Source organism: Balearica regulorum, chromosome 3 (assembly GCF_011004875.1).
Source record: "Balearica regulorum gibbericeps isolate bBalReg1 chromosome 3, bBalReg1.pri, whole genome shotgun sequence".
NCBI classification, from domain to species: domain Eukaryota; kingdom Metazoa; phylum Chordata; class Aves; order Gruiformes; family Gruidae; genus Balearica; species Balearica regulorum.
The window spans coordinates 57,800,289-57,817,111 of record NC_046186.1 but is presented as its reverse complement, the minus strand read 5'-3'; the positions used below and the strand labels follow the sequence as shown (position 1 = coordinate 57,817,111).

Genomic DNA, 16,823 nt, shown 5'->3' with positions numbered 1-16,823 from the left:
CACAGAGCTAGCACCTGCTAATACAAATGTAAGATATAAAAGCATGCTACAGTTTCTACAAAAATATTCAAAAAGTTCTACACAGTATAGGGAGAGAGGTTTACTACTAGATGTCCTAAAGCAATTGAATGAGTTACAGTCTGTAGTTCATTCAATAAAACATCCCTGGTGCTGCTGCATTCTTCACAGCCTGTTTTTTTTAGTGTAAATTGGCTGTCCACATTCCTTAAATGCTTTGAAAAATCTCCCTTCAATCTCTTTCCACTGTGATGCTAATTGTTATCAACAATAATTTACCTGTTATGACTGGAAATGTATTTGGATTATGCAAACACATGCAAGACATAATGAAATTACTGAATGTTTGGAATGACTTTTCTTAAAGACATGAACCTATTTTTTAATGAGGAAATATTTAACCAACAAAAAAATGCTTGCACCTCTGTGAAATGACATTTGCTGCAAAGCTGGTGAAATGAATGTGTCCAAAAACATTACTATGCTTGTGCATAAAGCTCACAGTTGTCTTCTAATTAAAGTTGTATTTTCTGTGGTTTACTTGATGACAGAAACTTAAGTATTGCAAAGAAAATATTTTTTCACTAAAATCGCAAATCTTTTAGTAGTAGAGGTTGACAAGGAAACTTTTTGTCTACCTAATCATTAGGATGTGGAAGACAACCATGTCCAAAAATATGGTCTGAAAGTTGGGTGGACAATAGAGTTCATAAGGATTAATAGAATCATAGAATCACAGAATGGTTTGGGTTGGAAGGGACCTCAAAGACCATCTAGTTCCAACCCCCCTGCTGTGGGCAGGGACACCCTCCGCTAGACCAGGTTGCCCAAAGCCCCATCCAACCTGGCCTTAAACACTTCCAGGGAGGGGGCCTCCACAACCTCTCTGGGCAACCTGTTCCAGTGCCTCACCACCCTCACAGGGAAGAATTTCTTCCTAACATCTAATCTAAATCGACCCTCCTTCGGCTTAAACCCATTACCCCTTGTCCTGTCACTACCCTCCCTGATAAACAGTCCCTCCCCAGCTTTCCTTTCGTGTTTGCCTGTTTCTAGCAGGACATGTAGTTGGTTGTGTTTGGAACAGCTGCTGATTAAAAGAGATGTTTTCTTGTTAATCCATCTCGTGGCTGAAATAACAGCTAAAAATAAAGAAAAAAGAACATGGAAAGCAATATGCTAGCTGGTTTTTGTTAAGAATAGAAAGCAATGCTGTCAAGGACTGAAATTTCCTCTGTTAGAAATCTTAGAGTCTGAGTGTGTGTAATGGGACCAAAAGAGATCCCACAGATTAGATTTAGCTTGCTGAATAATCACTTATTTTGCAAAAATAGTCTAACATCTGAAGACTTATTCAAGAAAAAATATTTCTCTTGGACTTGGAATTAAATATTGACATTAAGAAGGTCTATACATCATCTAGTACCTGTGGCTCAGAGCTGAAATCTGTTATTTGATTTTACAAATATTTTTCCTCGATAACTTTGGTGAAATAATAAGTGTACATAATATCTCCAGATTAAAGATTTACTGTGTTTTGTTTTTGTTTTTCTTTATTATTTCTAGTAATTCACAGAGACAAACCTGAAAAACAAGAAAAAATTGAGAGGAAGGAACCTCTAAAGTGTATGTATTCAGCATTTGATTTTCTTTGCCTTTTTACTAGTGATTCAAAACAGCCTAATCTATTGACTCTTAGACCTTCTTGTAAATCCCAATTATGTTTAAGGATGGAGGAGGTGTTGTGAAAGCCAGCTGGGAGGACAATGAGGATTTTAAAAGCATTTTGAATTCATCACTGTTCAGAAAGGCTAAATTTATATTGAGACTAATGAATAATTTTTTACTGTATTATTAACTTATGTAAAAGTTGCCCAGAGCATAAATAGGTGCCTTTTTTATTCTTCTTCAATAAATTCAACCATAATATTTGTCTTTGGGAATACCTCTGAGCAAAATGTAATGAGTAAATTATAACATACAGGGCATGGTCCCTGGAGACGTTCTGCTTCAGAGACCTGCCTTAGAAAAAAAATTTCCCCAGACTTATTTCTGGGACGTTGGGGAGAGTGTGTTAGAGAGGATTTACTAATTTGCTGTTGGTGTATGCCAACAACAAATTACAGATCCACCTGTTGTAGGAGTGAGAATCATGATACTGCTTCCTCTCCACCCACGACTCATGAGTTAGCTCTGGGCTCCAAGAGCCACCATCTAATTTGACTCATGTGAGGGATTTTTTGGCAAACTGGAATTTTGTTGGAACATACCTACTTGCCAAAACACTTTAAGCCTTCTGAGAACATGTCCTTTACATAAAAATGTGATTAATGAAGTCTCAGGCTGGAGGAAGAAACCGATTCTGGAAGAGCAAATAGGCCAACAGTCATAATAAATCACCCAAAAAAAGAGAAGACCCAATATCCAGCCATGACTGATTTATTTCAGACCAAGGACATGAGTCTCACAACCCAAGTGAATGTGCACCTTCCTGAAATCTGTGCTTGATTAGGCCTTTCTAATGGTCTCTGATTGCAGCTTTTCCATTTTATATAAATAATTCAAAATACATTGAGTTAGCAAGACTGACTCTAGAAGTTAATGGCAGGCACGTAAGTTCAGGTTTCTGTTAGAATGAATATTTATCAATAGAAAATGGAATTGTGGTTAGAAAAGAATTTTTTTCTGAGATTTTGAAAAATGACAGAGCAAAGACTAGAATGTCCCGTATTAAAACATAAATTTGTTATTAAATGTCTCCTGTTATTTTGTGGAAAACTCGGGAAACTCTTCAATTTGATTTGATAGAAGAACAATATTTAATGTTTTTAAAAGTTTTTTAGAACAGGAAAAATGGCCCCAGCCAATCTCAGATAACAAATGAAGAAGAATAAGAATTATTATACTGCCTTAACTTGTCATAACTCCTACTAATAATCTATCTGCCTAACTGTATTTTATCTAATAGTGAGTGTATTAGGGTTTTTTAGTGTAGTATTGCTACAATTGCAACTAAAACACTACTGCATATAGAGATTCTCTGTATTCGCAGTACTAAGAAACATTGCTTTCGGACTGTACATTATATTTTAAAACTATGGATATGTGTGATGACCTATTTCATTGTAGTGTGACTGGGAGACTCTAAAGTTTCACTGCAGCCCTGTATTTTAACTGCTTGTTTTCTACTTTAAATACATTCCCTTTTTGAGATTTAGATAATGGAGAGAGTAAATAACATCTTATTCTAATTTCTAATCAACTTCTGTGATGAAGCTTAGGAAAGTTACCTAATGACACAGAGAATGATTAGAAGTGTCTCAGTCACTTTGAAGTGACTCAATCAGCTACGTTAGGAACTCATTCTCACGTATTTCATCACTATATTGCTAAAAAAATGTGAGAGCCTGAATATTCCCTACCCTTCTTCTCTTGCTTCCAGTTAGATATGAAATTCATTGGACTGTAAAAGAACTTATTTTATAATGTTTGACAAAGGGAGTTTTACTATACTGGGATGAAATCTCCACAGGAGTTGGAGTTAAAGCTAGCTTGCAGTTTCACAGCTGATTTTTTTGAAGTGCTCTAAAATACACATGTTTATTTCCCATTGTCTGGAAAATTATTGTGTAAAATCCTTAGAAAAGTGAGTGGAAAATGTTATGTGAATGAGTGGATAGCATAATACAGTTCCCACTGTCATAGTGTTAGTTTTTACTTTGCACATACTGGGCATCTAATTATGGCTCTGAGATCATCATTGCCAGGGACTGATCTCAGCTAGTGTCCATTACTAGCTATCTGTATCCATTACTAGCTCTCCCTATCCATTACTGGTTATCCGTTTCAAGCCAGCTGGCAAGTGACAGATGTGTCATTTGTGCATGTGATGCTCTTATGATCCAGGACTGATTCCAGGGTTTTTACAAACCTCTGCCTGACAGAGTGTGGGGTGGTCCAGGTGACGTCCTCTTTCCAGTGCAGGCAGCAGCATTTACTGTGAGCTCTGCCTTAGTCCTCACAGTTTTCTGAAAACCTCTCTTGAAAAATGGACAGACAATTGCAAGCAATGGTGTTACTGCAGTAAACGGCTGAGGCATGTTACCACGGCTTGGATGGTAAGCAGTAACCTCTTTGCCAGAGTTGTCTGCTCCCACCCATGTGATATGATGGATGCTGTGCAGATATGCACAGGATAGCGCAAGAGTAACTCACAGTTTGCCATTTTGTCTCCTAAGACTTATCTTGGTAGAATTATTTCTGATTCTTAAGTTTTTCCACAGTTTTGTATATATATATATGAACAAATTTCTTCTTTCTTAGTGACACATAAAGACAAACCAGAAAGACAAGAAAAACCTGAAAAAAAGGAAAGGCATGCAGGTAATGATTTAATGTCAGAACTTATTTTACATTTTTAGGTACCCCAGAACTAGTTGTCTACTCAATTTCCATTTATGTATCCCCTTGATTGGAAAAAGTGTTATAGAACTTTATGAATAAAAATCATGACATCATATAAAGGTTTGCAGACGTACAGACTGAGTAGCATTTTGTATTCATTCTGCATGTTTGTTGTTTTGTTGGGGTTTTCTGAGGAAGGGAGATAATATGTTATACTCTGGATTAGTATATTCTCTGAGTATTTCCAACACTCAAAGTAAGTATGGTAGCTAAGAGAATGTGGTCATTCAGGAAAAACGCCTGATAACCTGTAAACAAAGGTAATGAGGCAGGCCATGTGAAATAAAATATTTTAAATGCAATACTGAGTAGTGCTGTTGTATAGGCATTGCACAGGGCAGGACTAATTCTTTAAGTAGTTACTTGCAATAAATAGGTATCCAGCACTGCTTTATCTTCCACAATTCTTACTTTCTTTTGAAACACCAAAACAAGGCTGGAGAGTACATAGCAATGCTTTTGCATACATTTTTGTGTTCTTACCGTAAATTCATATGCCAGAGTCAAAAAGGCAGCTGAGTGTTTTCACACGCTGGTCCCTGTAGGGTCCCTTAGGGGACATGAACACATATAAATATCAGTTCTGCACACCCACAGACAAGTTACTGTGTAAACATTAATCGCAAAAAATTAACAAATCAGAACCCACATAGGAGAATATTCCAGACTACCCACCACTCAGTGACTATTTCAGAACTCAGGTGTATTCTGAAACCTGAGCCAGAAATCTAGTCACTATAGTGTACTTTATTTCAATTTGTAAAGTGGAAATTAAAAGCAAACAAAAAGCCCCAAAGAGCATTAGTTATAATGCCATTGCAATTAGATTTGTAATTAATTATAGTGTTTAATCATTCATAGCTGGAAAAACTGTTAGTTGTTATGCGGAGTTCAGAAAATCCTTCAGAAATGAACCAAAGTAATAAACAAGAAAGACCAAAAATAACAATAAACCAAAATAAACCAATAAATGACAGTATAAACAAAACAAACAAAATGAACCAGTAAACAACATAAATAAGCATGACTCTTCTTGACTAACTTTTTTAATGCGATTACAGTTGTGCCAGAAAGGCCATTCCTCCCCCCAACTGAGGGCAGAGACCTCAGGGATGGTAGATGAGGTTTTGAAAGTTCAAATCACGTGTTTTGGCATCAACAGCAGACAGTAGCAGCTGAATCAATCTTTCTGGTTCTTTGCAAGAATAGCCATGGTGCCCAGTTTTGTTTCTTCTCCTTTTTTTCTTCTTTTTCTCACTTAAAATGCAACATTTCTCTTTTTTAATAACCATTAATGTTGTTATTTATTTCTAGCTACTCACAAAGAGAAACCTGAAAAGCCAGAAAAACATGAAAAGAAATCACCTCCTAAAGGTAATGCAGATTAGTATTAGATGTTGTACAGTTTTAGATTTTAAGTGCTTACATAGTTTGGGAGAGTGTGAAGAAGTATATTTAAAGTATAAAGCTCTTCTAGTCCACACTGTACATTTTCTGGCTACTCGCACTTTTGCTTGAGCAGGTCTTGATGAGCCCCTGAGTGGGATCTTGCTGAGCACATATTTCTTGCTTAGTTTTCTTGTTTTGATGCACAGAGGTAATTATAAATCATTCTTACGCAGCTAAAGAAATAAGCCTATGACTGTTATATTTGCATTCCTTGATGTGTTTTCGTCCACAATGGGATTCAGTAATTTGCCTGCAAAAAAGGCTTTCTCTTGTGTATCAGTTTTCAATATCTAGTGCAGACCTAAAGCGAGAGTGTTTACTAACTCTCAGTCTGGGTCTTCTATCATAACCAAAAATAGATTTTCATTTTCTTGCCTTCACTTTTTTGCAATAACATGTTCATTTCAATACATGATTTGTACTTTCTTCCGTGGCAGAAGTGTCTGTGGTTAAGATTTACATATCTACTAATTATCATATATATTCTGAAGCAATATCGTGTATGAGAGATGATTTTCCGTATTCTTCTGACTGATAATTCCATTTTTAGCCATGACTTGGACAGGGGGATTTAAAAATCCAATCAGCTTGCCCTGTTATGCTATTTTTAAAGACTAACATTTATTATTGCTTGGCATTTGAATGGTTTTGCTCTGAAGTTTTCTTTTTTTTTTTTTTTTCATGCATTGCTTTTTGAAATCCAAATATTTCTATAATGAAGTTGGGCTGGTCTCAGCCTGTGTCTCTTCTTACTTTTACTCAGTCAACTCTCAAAAGAACCCCAACCCTATGCAATGTATCTCAATGTCAGTCTGTTATGGCATTCAGATTAATCTGACAATGATGGGACAGAGGAATTAATTTGAATCTGTTCAGACGATATAGATTCAAATGTACAAATCAGTCTTTATTGGACTTGACCTTACTCTAAGGAGAAATGTAAAACACGAAGAGTGAAAAAAGAGAAAAAGTGGAAGGAAGACTTCAAGCCCTAAAAGACTTTGAAAGGCAGCCATTGTCCAGTCTCTCTTTAAAAGGGATATTCGGTCATTTTTCCTACTTTCAGTGTATAACTGTTTTTTTTTAATAAAGTGAAATCACACTAAAGTAATCCAGAGAAAATAAATGCCCACGGTGTCTGTGTAGATTTGAAAAGCAAACAACTTCCAAGAATCACTGAGATAGATATTCCTAATGAGCAGCCAGTCTGTTTACCCATTTATCTTCTGCTAGCTAACCAAATAATCACTTAGAGCTTTAATGTGTTTAATAGCAGCCACGACTCCAGTCACTGGCTGGAAAATTTTATGAAGAATTTGGCCACTTTGTAGCTAGGGAAATTTGCTGCTACAATATGACATATGGACATGTTACCCTTTCTTGAAGACTTCCCATGCCATGTGAGTCCCTATGGGTAGAGCCAGTGCAGTAGGGCACTCGTTGCCTTCTGCGCTCCCTAAGGCACGTTTCTGCCGGCAGTGTGCTGAGCTATCCATTGCTGGGCTCGCCTTCTTTTTGTCTGGGGTCTGTTCTAGACTGGATCAGCTACCAGCAGTGCTGAGGGGCCATTTCAACCACTTGCAGTCCCTAGGAAATGAGGATGCTCAGGTCCAGGCTAACTTCAGGGAACAGGAGTACTGAAAATCAGGTGGCTACTTCCCCCACAGTCAGGAGATTTCCACTACCCTCAATGAAAAGACATAGGGTACTTCTTAAGCCCCTGTTAAAGGCTCCAGAAAGCTTCAGTGATATGAATGCTATTTAGACACATCATCTAAGAAATAGCTATCTTAAAAAAAAAAAAAAAAAGAAAGAAAGAAAAAGAAAAAGAAAAAAGTCTACATAACAATCATGGTTCATACAGGCAGCAATTGCACTCTGGAATTCAGTTAGAGAGAATGTTGCTGTTATGTAGTTATCACTTGAAAGAGGTGTAATTAACTCTCAAGGCTGTTTTGTTTCAGCAATGTGTCTGGATGGCAACCAAGAGAGAAAAGGTAGAAGTCTCTCCATAAAATTTGGATAGCCTTTCTGGGACATAGCAGTGTGTGTGTTTACGCAGTGTATCCTGTGCAGACATGAACTCACCCAAGCTGGGCTCTGAAGTGAGCATCAGGCTTGTGGCTGTGTTTGTATGACAGTGAGCCCAAGCTAAGAAAAACCCTTTCCTGTAAGACGAATGTAGTCGCATGACTTCCTGCTGGCTGGAGCACAAGATCAGGCCCATGTCTGTTCAGAGCTTGAGCAGAGCAAGTTTGTGTCATCTGGAATATGTAGTATATACATTCCCTACAAAGCTTCAGATCTGTGTGACTGCCTTGTCTTAGGTGAGTCTCAACAGATGTTTTGAAGCTTTTTAACCCAGTGTGTGAACCTGAGAAAAAGAAGCAAGATTTTTGCAAACCGAAAAACAGGAGTTGTGAAGAAACATGAAACTTCCAGGGATGTTACTGTGGTTTAGCAGTATTTTCTCATTCTTTGTCATTTTTTTCCTAATATGCAATTGTACTCATTTCTAGTAATTCAAAAAGAGAAACCTGAAAGGCATGAAAAAGCTGAAAAGAAACCTCCTCCCAAAGGTATGTATTTATTTATTTATATGACATTTTGTGGTGGGTTGACCCTGGCTGAGGGCCAGGTGCCCACCAGAGCCGCTCTATCACTCCCCTCTTTCATTAGACAGGGGAGAAAAGGTACAATGAAAAAAAAACTTACGGGTCGAGATAAGGACAGGGAGAGATCATTCTCTAATTATCATCATGAGCAAAACAGACCGAACTTAGAGAGGGAATTCATCTTATTTATTACTAGGCAAAACAGAGTAGAGGAATGAGAAATAAAACCAAATCTTAAAAACACCTCCCCCCACCCCTGCCATCTTCCCGGGCTCAACTTCACTCCCGGCTTCAACCTCCGCCCCCCTCAGCGGCACAGGGGGACGGGGAGTGGGGGTTACGGTCAGTTCATCATGCGGTGTTTCTGCCGCTTCGTCATCCTCAGGGGAGGACTCCTCTCATCATTCCCCTGCTCCAGCATGGAGTCCCTCTCACGGGAGACAGTCCTTCACGGCCTTCTCCAACGTGAGTCTCCTCCACGGGGTGCAGACCTTCAGGAGCAAACTGCTCTAGCGTGGGTCCCCCACGGGGTCACAAGTCCTGTCAGCAAACCTGCTCTGGCGTGGGCTCCTCTCTCCACGGCTCCACAGGTCCTGCCAGGAGCTTGCTCCAGCGCGGGCTTCCCACGGGGTCACAGCCTCCTTCAGGTGTCTCCACCTGCTCCGGCGTGGGGTCCTCCACGGGCTGCAGGTGGAATCTCTACACCCCCTCATCCTCCCTCCATGGGCTGCAGGGGAACAGCCTGCTTCACCATGGTCTTCACCACGGGCTGCAGGGGGATCTTGCTCCGGCGCCTGGAGCACCTCCTCCCCCTCCTTCTTCACTGACCTTGGTGTCTGCAGATGTTCTTACATCTTCTCACTCCTCTCTCTGGCTGCAAAAGCTCTCTCTAACTGTTTTTCTCTTTCTTAAATATGTTATCACAGAGGCGCTGATTGGCTTGGCCTTGGCCAGCGGCGGGTCCGTCTTGGAGCCGGCTGGCATTGGCTCTATCAGACACAGGGGAAGCTTCTAGCAGCTTCTCACAGAAGCCACCCCTGTAGCCCCCCCGCTACCAAAACCTTGCCACGCAAAACCAACACACATTTCTTACCAGAATTTACATTAAAATTCATAAACTTTATTTTATTGGAGCAGAGAATATAAAGCATATGAAAAATCAGCTATATGACACTATAATGAAATTAAAATCAAATTCAAATTAAGATATCTTTAGAACATCCAGGGATTAGTTCTATGCAAGATCGCTTTTAAAATATGCTGAAATTTCAAAGATGAAAATTTAAGGTATGAACCACCGTTTCCCTGAAAAAGAAGTAAGCCTATCTTGGAGTGATCTGACATATATATTTATTTCCACTATAACTGGTTAGGGAAAGTCTTTCTTCACAAGCAAGCAATATATTTGGTCATGCCATGACTTTGTTTGAAAGTAGGAATTGTCCCTTATAAAAATATCCGTATTCTGGTTTAGAAAAGGTAGAACTATTCAGTTTATGTATTGCTAAAATCAGTTTAGTCATCTCAGTGGCTCAATAGAAATAGAAGTCCAGAGTCTTACAGAAGACATGGATCTTGTAGCATTCAAGTTTTGCCTCAGGTATGGAGACCTTCAGAGCTGTGAAGAAACACAGAAGTGTGAATATCCCACTAAATAGGTTAGTTCAAACCATATTTGGTGGCAGTTTAATCTACTATTAGATTTTCCGCTGAAGTGAACTAGAAACACACGTGTTGTCAGCACCCATGTCTCGGATGAGAAAAAGCCTCTGATTTATACTAGCAGAAGGAATACTCTTGGTCTCACCACCCTCTGTGTAGCTTCAGCTACTGATATTTACAAATCACTAATTCTGCTTGGAAGCCTTCTCACTCTGCTGCAGGGCATGTCATGAATTGGCCTGTCTCAGACTAGTCTTTCAGCCCAGGGAATTGATGTAGAGGGAGACTCAAAAACTCAAGACTTTTGGGGCAGAGATCTAGAATCAGTGCATAAAAGTGACCCTTACAAATAGCCACGCTTTAAATCAGTGTAGCTTACAACAGAGCTTAGCTCTGAAGTCTAAAGTTACTCAGATTTAGCCTGGAAGTACCTTCCACATTTTTTTGCTTCATGACCAACATTTATCTCCATAGTTCATACCATAAATCTAACATATTATTATTTCAAATATTGAGTATTATTTGCCATAGCCTACTATCCTTAGTATCAGCCAAACACTTGGTACAGGACTGTAGACAAAACATGCTTGCATCTTATATTTCTGTCTAAGTCTGTCTGGTTTTGGGGAATTATAGCTTTCATCAGCTCTAAGCAAGGTGTTAATGATGAAGAAATACTCATTAGTAATAGCAGAAGACAAAATAAATTGTATTGAGTATCATTCTTTATTTTTCTTTATTACCTGCAGAGGAGAAGAAAGTAAAGAGCACTAAAGCAGAAGCAAAAGTTAAAAAGGAAGTGAAGGATGGAAAAGGAGAAGCAAAGATGACTGGGAAGCTCAAGCAGGCAGAGACTAAAACAACAGAAGTTGGGCTAATAAAGGCCAAACCGAAAGTTAAGGAGGAGAAAGCTCTTCAGACTGTAACTAAATCGGAAAAGAAAGGTAAACAAAACCAGGAGGAAACAGATGAAGATCTTAAAAAGGTAGTAGGGAAGAAGCAGAAGGAATGGAGTTAAAGCTGGCAAGGACCAAAGTCCACACATGAAAAAGAAAAGTGCAGTACAAATAAATTCCAGATGAATCTCAGACCGCTAGAAGGAGCCTATCAAGACTAACATAAGTTTAATCTAAATAATCAGAATATTCTAACTTTTTGTCATGGCTAAAGATTCATTTTAGTTTAAATCACTCTTTACCAAGGACCAATTTCTCTTCAGATAGGCCTGGGTCTTCATGGATTTGCTCAGTAGAACATTATGATGTAGTGTATTGCTAGTAAAGATATTTTAGAAAATGTAAACTGTCCAGTGATCTGTTGGGAATTATGTTTTGTTTCTACATCTGCATACGTCCTCAGTAACAATAAGTAAAGTAGCAGCAGAGGAAAGGGAATGTAATAATTGGTATTACATCAGATTATTATATCATGTTGTCAGGTATTGTACGAAGCAATGATACTCTTACCCGATGTAATTTGATGTGTTCAGCTTCCAAATTTCTCCTAAAAAGGAAAGAAATGGCATTACCCCGGTGAAAGGAAGAAATTAAGAGATAAAACAGAGAATCAACAGGCATCAGCACTAAACGGAACTGCTAATTACATGCTCCTCTTTGTCAGAGCCAGCCTGGGTTCTTCCAGTCCCGAGTTGCACTGACTGGTTCCCTGATTTCCCTGAGGCTATGCCACGGCGTTAGGTACAATTTTGTAGGAAGGAAGGCGGCAGGACGTGCCTCTCTGTATGAATTGCCACACTGCAGGCACAGGATTATTCTGACATTAATAGAGGCAGCTCAGCGTTGCGTGGCGCACCTATCTGATCCTTTCAGCTGATAATCACGGATAAATCGTCATGCCTGAGCATCAAAGCAGCCAGCCCTGCCTGGATATCTGAATCTGCCCAGGCAGATTCTCTCAGAATTTCATAGCCATCAGCTCTGGATCCCTTAAAAGTTGCCTAAATTATATGTTCCTAGAAATACGACAGATTTGAAGACATAGCCTCCTCTCTGATATGCATAGTGTGCTGAAACAACTGTTTGTTTTTTTTTAATTTTTATTTGTATTCTAGTTAATTTTGGGTTTTACTTGAAATACTGGAGCCTTTGAGGCATAAAATCAAAGCAGCATCTTTCATGCTGATTGCTGTGACCAAGGGGAAAGTTCAGCAAATGTTTGAGCTCCTCTTGGGAGGTGCAAATGTCTTTCAGTTTTTATTTGCTCTGACAAAGTTTCAATGCACAGTGGGATCCACTCCATACTGTTTGGGATAAGGCTCTCAAAAGCAATGGTGTGCAGATGAGGTACTTCACTCCCTGACAGCAAAATATTTTAAGTAAGTAGGGGTCAAAGATTACAGACAGCAATAGAGAGTGGTGGTGGCTTTTCATTTGTGGGGTTTTTTTCCCCCCTTTAACTGATAAATATTAGCAAAATGATAAATATTAGCAAAAATCATCAAATATTAACAGAACACTTTGTAAGTCTGCTTTAGAGCATGACCCCAGTGACTGTGCACTGAACCGTGGCAGGTGAAAGTCGGAATGAGCAGCTGGAGTGGAGGAAGGAAAGAGCCTCTTAAACTGCCCTTATCACTGGAGATAGGGATACACACGTTTAGTGAAAGCTGCTTTTTCTACTTTCGTCCTTCTTTTTTCTACCATAAGCCGTTGCTGCTCAGTTGGATACTCTCAGAAAATTCAGTTCTATATTTCAGTCCCGCTGTGACCCAAGGTGAACATAATTTTGAAGTCAATATGGTTTTGCCAAGATCTCCTGATCCTGCAATCCTTACTTCTCCTTGCTCAAGGGAGTAGTTCTGCCAGCTTTTCTACAGCAATGTAAAATATATAACAGTCATTAGAGAAGGTTTGTTATGATGTTCCTGCTGTTGCATCATTCCTTACTCAAATTAAAATTAAAAAAGATAGGTCATATCCTAGGGTAAATCAGATGAGATACAATGACAGAAATAACTATGACAGTTTTTATCAATAAGAATCTAGTCTCAAAAATTGACATGATTTATTAGTACTCAGATGAATATCTGTGCCACTATTACAGAGTTATAAGGTCAAAACTACAGTGTGAAATTTTCTTTTTAACAGGAGAGTTTAAATTAAAATGAGTTTTTAGCCATGAAGAGACATTTGGAAAATTATATTAATTTAAAATTCTTTAGGTTTCAATCTTTGCTGATTGGCAGAATTCCCACGAACTTCAATGGGATGTCGCTGTGCACCTTATTATTTCATATACAGTAGAATTGCTATTTTTCTTATTCAGAGTTTAACATTCTACCTTCAGATTTTTTTATTGGGGGGTTGAATTACTGAAGAAATTCTATGAGAAGCTTAATACAAAATCTTTCTTCTCAGGTACAACTAAGATTAAAGCTTTTTTAAAAAAGTTTATTCAAATTACATTTCCACAAAAAACCCCAAACAAATAAAAACAAACAAACACCCCAAAACCCCAACCCCCCAAAAACCACAGTCTATTTTAAGCCTGGTCTATATTACTATGTTTGAAATACGGTTTATTTTAATATCAATGAAATGGTGTGAGCTGCTAGGCCCTCAGGCTATGTCTAGATCAGAACCTAAATAGAACCCTCATAGGATTGTGCTCTGTCCTGTGATTGTCCATACAGCTGGTGTCCCCCGGCATCGTTCTGTCCCGTGCCAGAGTCCGTACAATGCCCCAAAACAGTCCAGAGGCTCTTCCCAATGGGCAGTTTGGATGAAGGCAACTTGTTTTGTCAAAAGAGGGGTAGGGAAAACTCAGCTTTGTGGCCAAGAGCTGTGCCCTGCCATTTGCTTTCTGGGCTAAAGAATTGGCATTTGTCCATTTTAATTATTAACAGAAACTGACGCAGTGAGGCCCTATTTGCAAGTGAGCTGAAGTCAGTGCAAACACTTTGCTGACTTCAGAGGCTTTAAATGGGCTTACTGAGAGTACAGATTTGTACATACTTGTTTTCTCACACATATGCTGCTACTTTTTTCAGAAAATTAGCACATAGACTTAGGGCAGATATTGCAGCCAAATTCCTTAGATTCCTTAAGGATGGAATCCAAAGCTGGAGATAGCCAGAATGATAAATTTGAATTCCTAAATATGAAAGTAGAAACTATTCTGAACAGCCATTAAAGGTTTTAAAAGCAATGTTTATAGACACAACCCTCTGTACATCCTGAAAGATTTGCCTCAGGTTCTACAATACTGACTAGTATTACCCTCGCCATCTCAGTAACAGGAAATAGCTGCACGGGCTCCTGTCAACTATTAGAAACAATTGGGTATTTGCTGAGCTTGTAAACCCTTTCCTAATTTCTACAATTGCATCAGAAATCATGACTTTGATTTCTGAAAAAAATTTGAAAGCTGCATTTTTCAACCCAAGGACTTCCATGGCAGTCAACATAACAGAGCAGCAATCACATAAATGCCTCGGCATCAGCTAATACTGATGCTCCAGTGAACTATGTAAGAAAGCAAATGATTCAATGAGTGTTAGATACTTGGGAACATCATTTTGCATTTAAATATAACAGTTATGCCATTTTTAAAATTTTAAATATTCCAAAGTCTGCATAATTTTGCTTTGAAGTTGGCAAAGAGAAAGTAAGTGGCTTTGTAGGTAAGTAGGTGAGAGAAGCAACAGGAGGTGGAAAGACAAAGAGATGTAATTTCTGTAGCTCTAGGAACTCTCAAGGAGAGTTGGGAACTAACGTAGCTAACCAGATTTGGCATTTAATCATCAACATTCGCTTTCAAGTTAATGGCTTTTAGAGTCCAGTGGGGCAACATGCTTTTTTTCTGGCCAACTGGAGAATCCAGCAATAATACTGCAATTCTTTTGCACTCAGTTACAACTGGTAACTTTTCTTCACCATTCTTAATGTTAGAAATTTTTATTAAGGTCTTCAGCTCTGCTTATGTATAGGAGAAATCACTAGACAATGAACATTTCTGAAATCAGAGTTCATTTAGATTCAGAATCCTTAATTTCTGAACGGCATAGTTTTAATATATGTATAAAACCAGATTTAATATATACATATATATATATTTGCAAAGATTAGTGTTTGGAAAATAATTCTGTAGTGAAATGATAAAATTCTGTGGAAAATCTCATTGCTGCAGAGGTGTAAGTACACAGAGTTCTCTTTATATCCCCATCGACTAAATGTACATATTGATTATACTGTTAAAACCATATTAACAAAATACAGTGATATAAAAATCTATTGAATTTTTCTATCACCTGGCTGCAACTATTTGAAATGGACCTTCAAGTATAAGAAAAAGTCTTTGGGACCTGTGGCCAGGGTCAGCAGTTTGCACAGTGTATGTGCGTGGGGTCAGGATATATGCCAAAACCGAGGCTGCGCACTGCTGACCTGGGACACGCACTGTACCCTGCCAGTCCAGAAGAAGACCTTGTCCCTCTGTGGCACTGGTAGCTCTGAAGGTCTTGGCTGGGAGGCTTGAATTTTATCTGGACAATAAATTGTCTCTTTCTGAACATCTGAATTACTTGAAGGCCAGGAAAAAAACCCTAAACATATAAGTAAGACTATACCTGAAATGTGTCTTGACACTGCCAAGCTTTATCTTCACTGTTAAATAGAAGCAACATTTTAAATTTACTTTTTTCATTACTCTTTTTCCTTTTTGCTCTGTTAGATCAATATGCATTCTGTCGCTATGTGATTGACATGTTTGCGCAAGGGGATTTTTATCCAGGTACTTTCCTACATCATTGAACTCTGTTTTAATATTCTTCTGTTTCCCTGAGAGTTTCTGCTCCTTTATGTATTAAAAGTGTGGTTTGTATTGTTGAAAAGTCTCACAATTGCAACAATGAGTGTGCAAATAGATTTAATAAAGCATAAGAGCTAATGGCTGTATTATTAAAGCTTTTAATTTACTGTCTACAATGCATGAATTAAAATTAAGTTTATGTTAAAAGTAGAGTCAATGGAAGGCTATAGAAATTGATAAAATTTTCCATGCTTTTTTTGGCTGAGATGCAAGACAAAAGAGCTTATCGTTAATAGCTTATTGGTTTTTATCCCCACAAATAGAAAGTTTTAACCCCAGAATGCTTCAAAAATAGAACTGCCATTGTTGGTTTTAGTATATAAAATCTTAGCTGATCCATCACTTCTCTGCTTTAGTTTCTCATTTCCCACATCTCCATGCTGATATGTTGTACCACAGGCGCTTAATTTTTAGCCAAAAAATGAAGCTAGAGCTACTGATGATGACTGAGCATCGTCTTATAATATTAATTCAATCTGCCCCGACCTTATTTAATGGACACTCTTCCTTCTGAAATCCAGTGCAAAAGGACATACGATAGAAGGGACATAATCCTAGGAATGATAAGCAGCAGTAGTATGAAGAGAGTCTAGGCTAGAATATTTAAGGACACGCTAAAGCTTTGTTTAGTCAGTTGTTTGCTCAAGAAGCTCTCCACTGGTACTTCTCAGAATTGGATGTGTTTTCTTATCTCTACCTTGTGGCTTAGGTCCGCTCTTGACATGCCCAGGTCCTGTCAGAGCTGGGAAGTCCTAAGGATGTAGCTGAGAAACAGGCACTCTCAAA

At 38.4% G+C, this 16,823-nt stretch overlaps 1 protein-coding gene across 1 annotated transcript in view; it reads left to right on the top strand.

Annotated features, from left to right (window-relative positions):
• Nucleotides 1-16,823, top strand: part of TRDN (triadin) — a 236,761-nt gene that overhangs the window by 67,250 nt on the left and 152,688 nt on the right. Inside the window, exons 7-12 of the mRNA XM_075749995.1 lie at nt 1,585-1,644; nt 4,342-4,401; nt 5,797-5,856; nt 8,451-8,510; nt 10,958-11,152; nt 15,900-15,959. Coding sequence (XP_075606110.1) covers nt 1,585-1,644; nt 4,342-4,401; nt 5,797-5,856; nt 8,451-8,510; nt 10,958-11,152; nt 15,900-15,959 — 495 coding nt within the window. The remainder of the gene's footprint in view (nt 1-1,584; nt 1,645-4,341; nt 4,402-5,796; nt 5,857-8,450; nt 8,511-10,957; nt 11,153-15,899; nt 15,960-16,823) is intronic.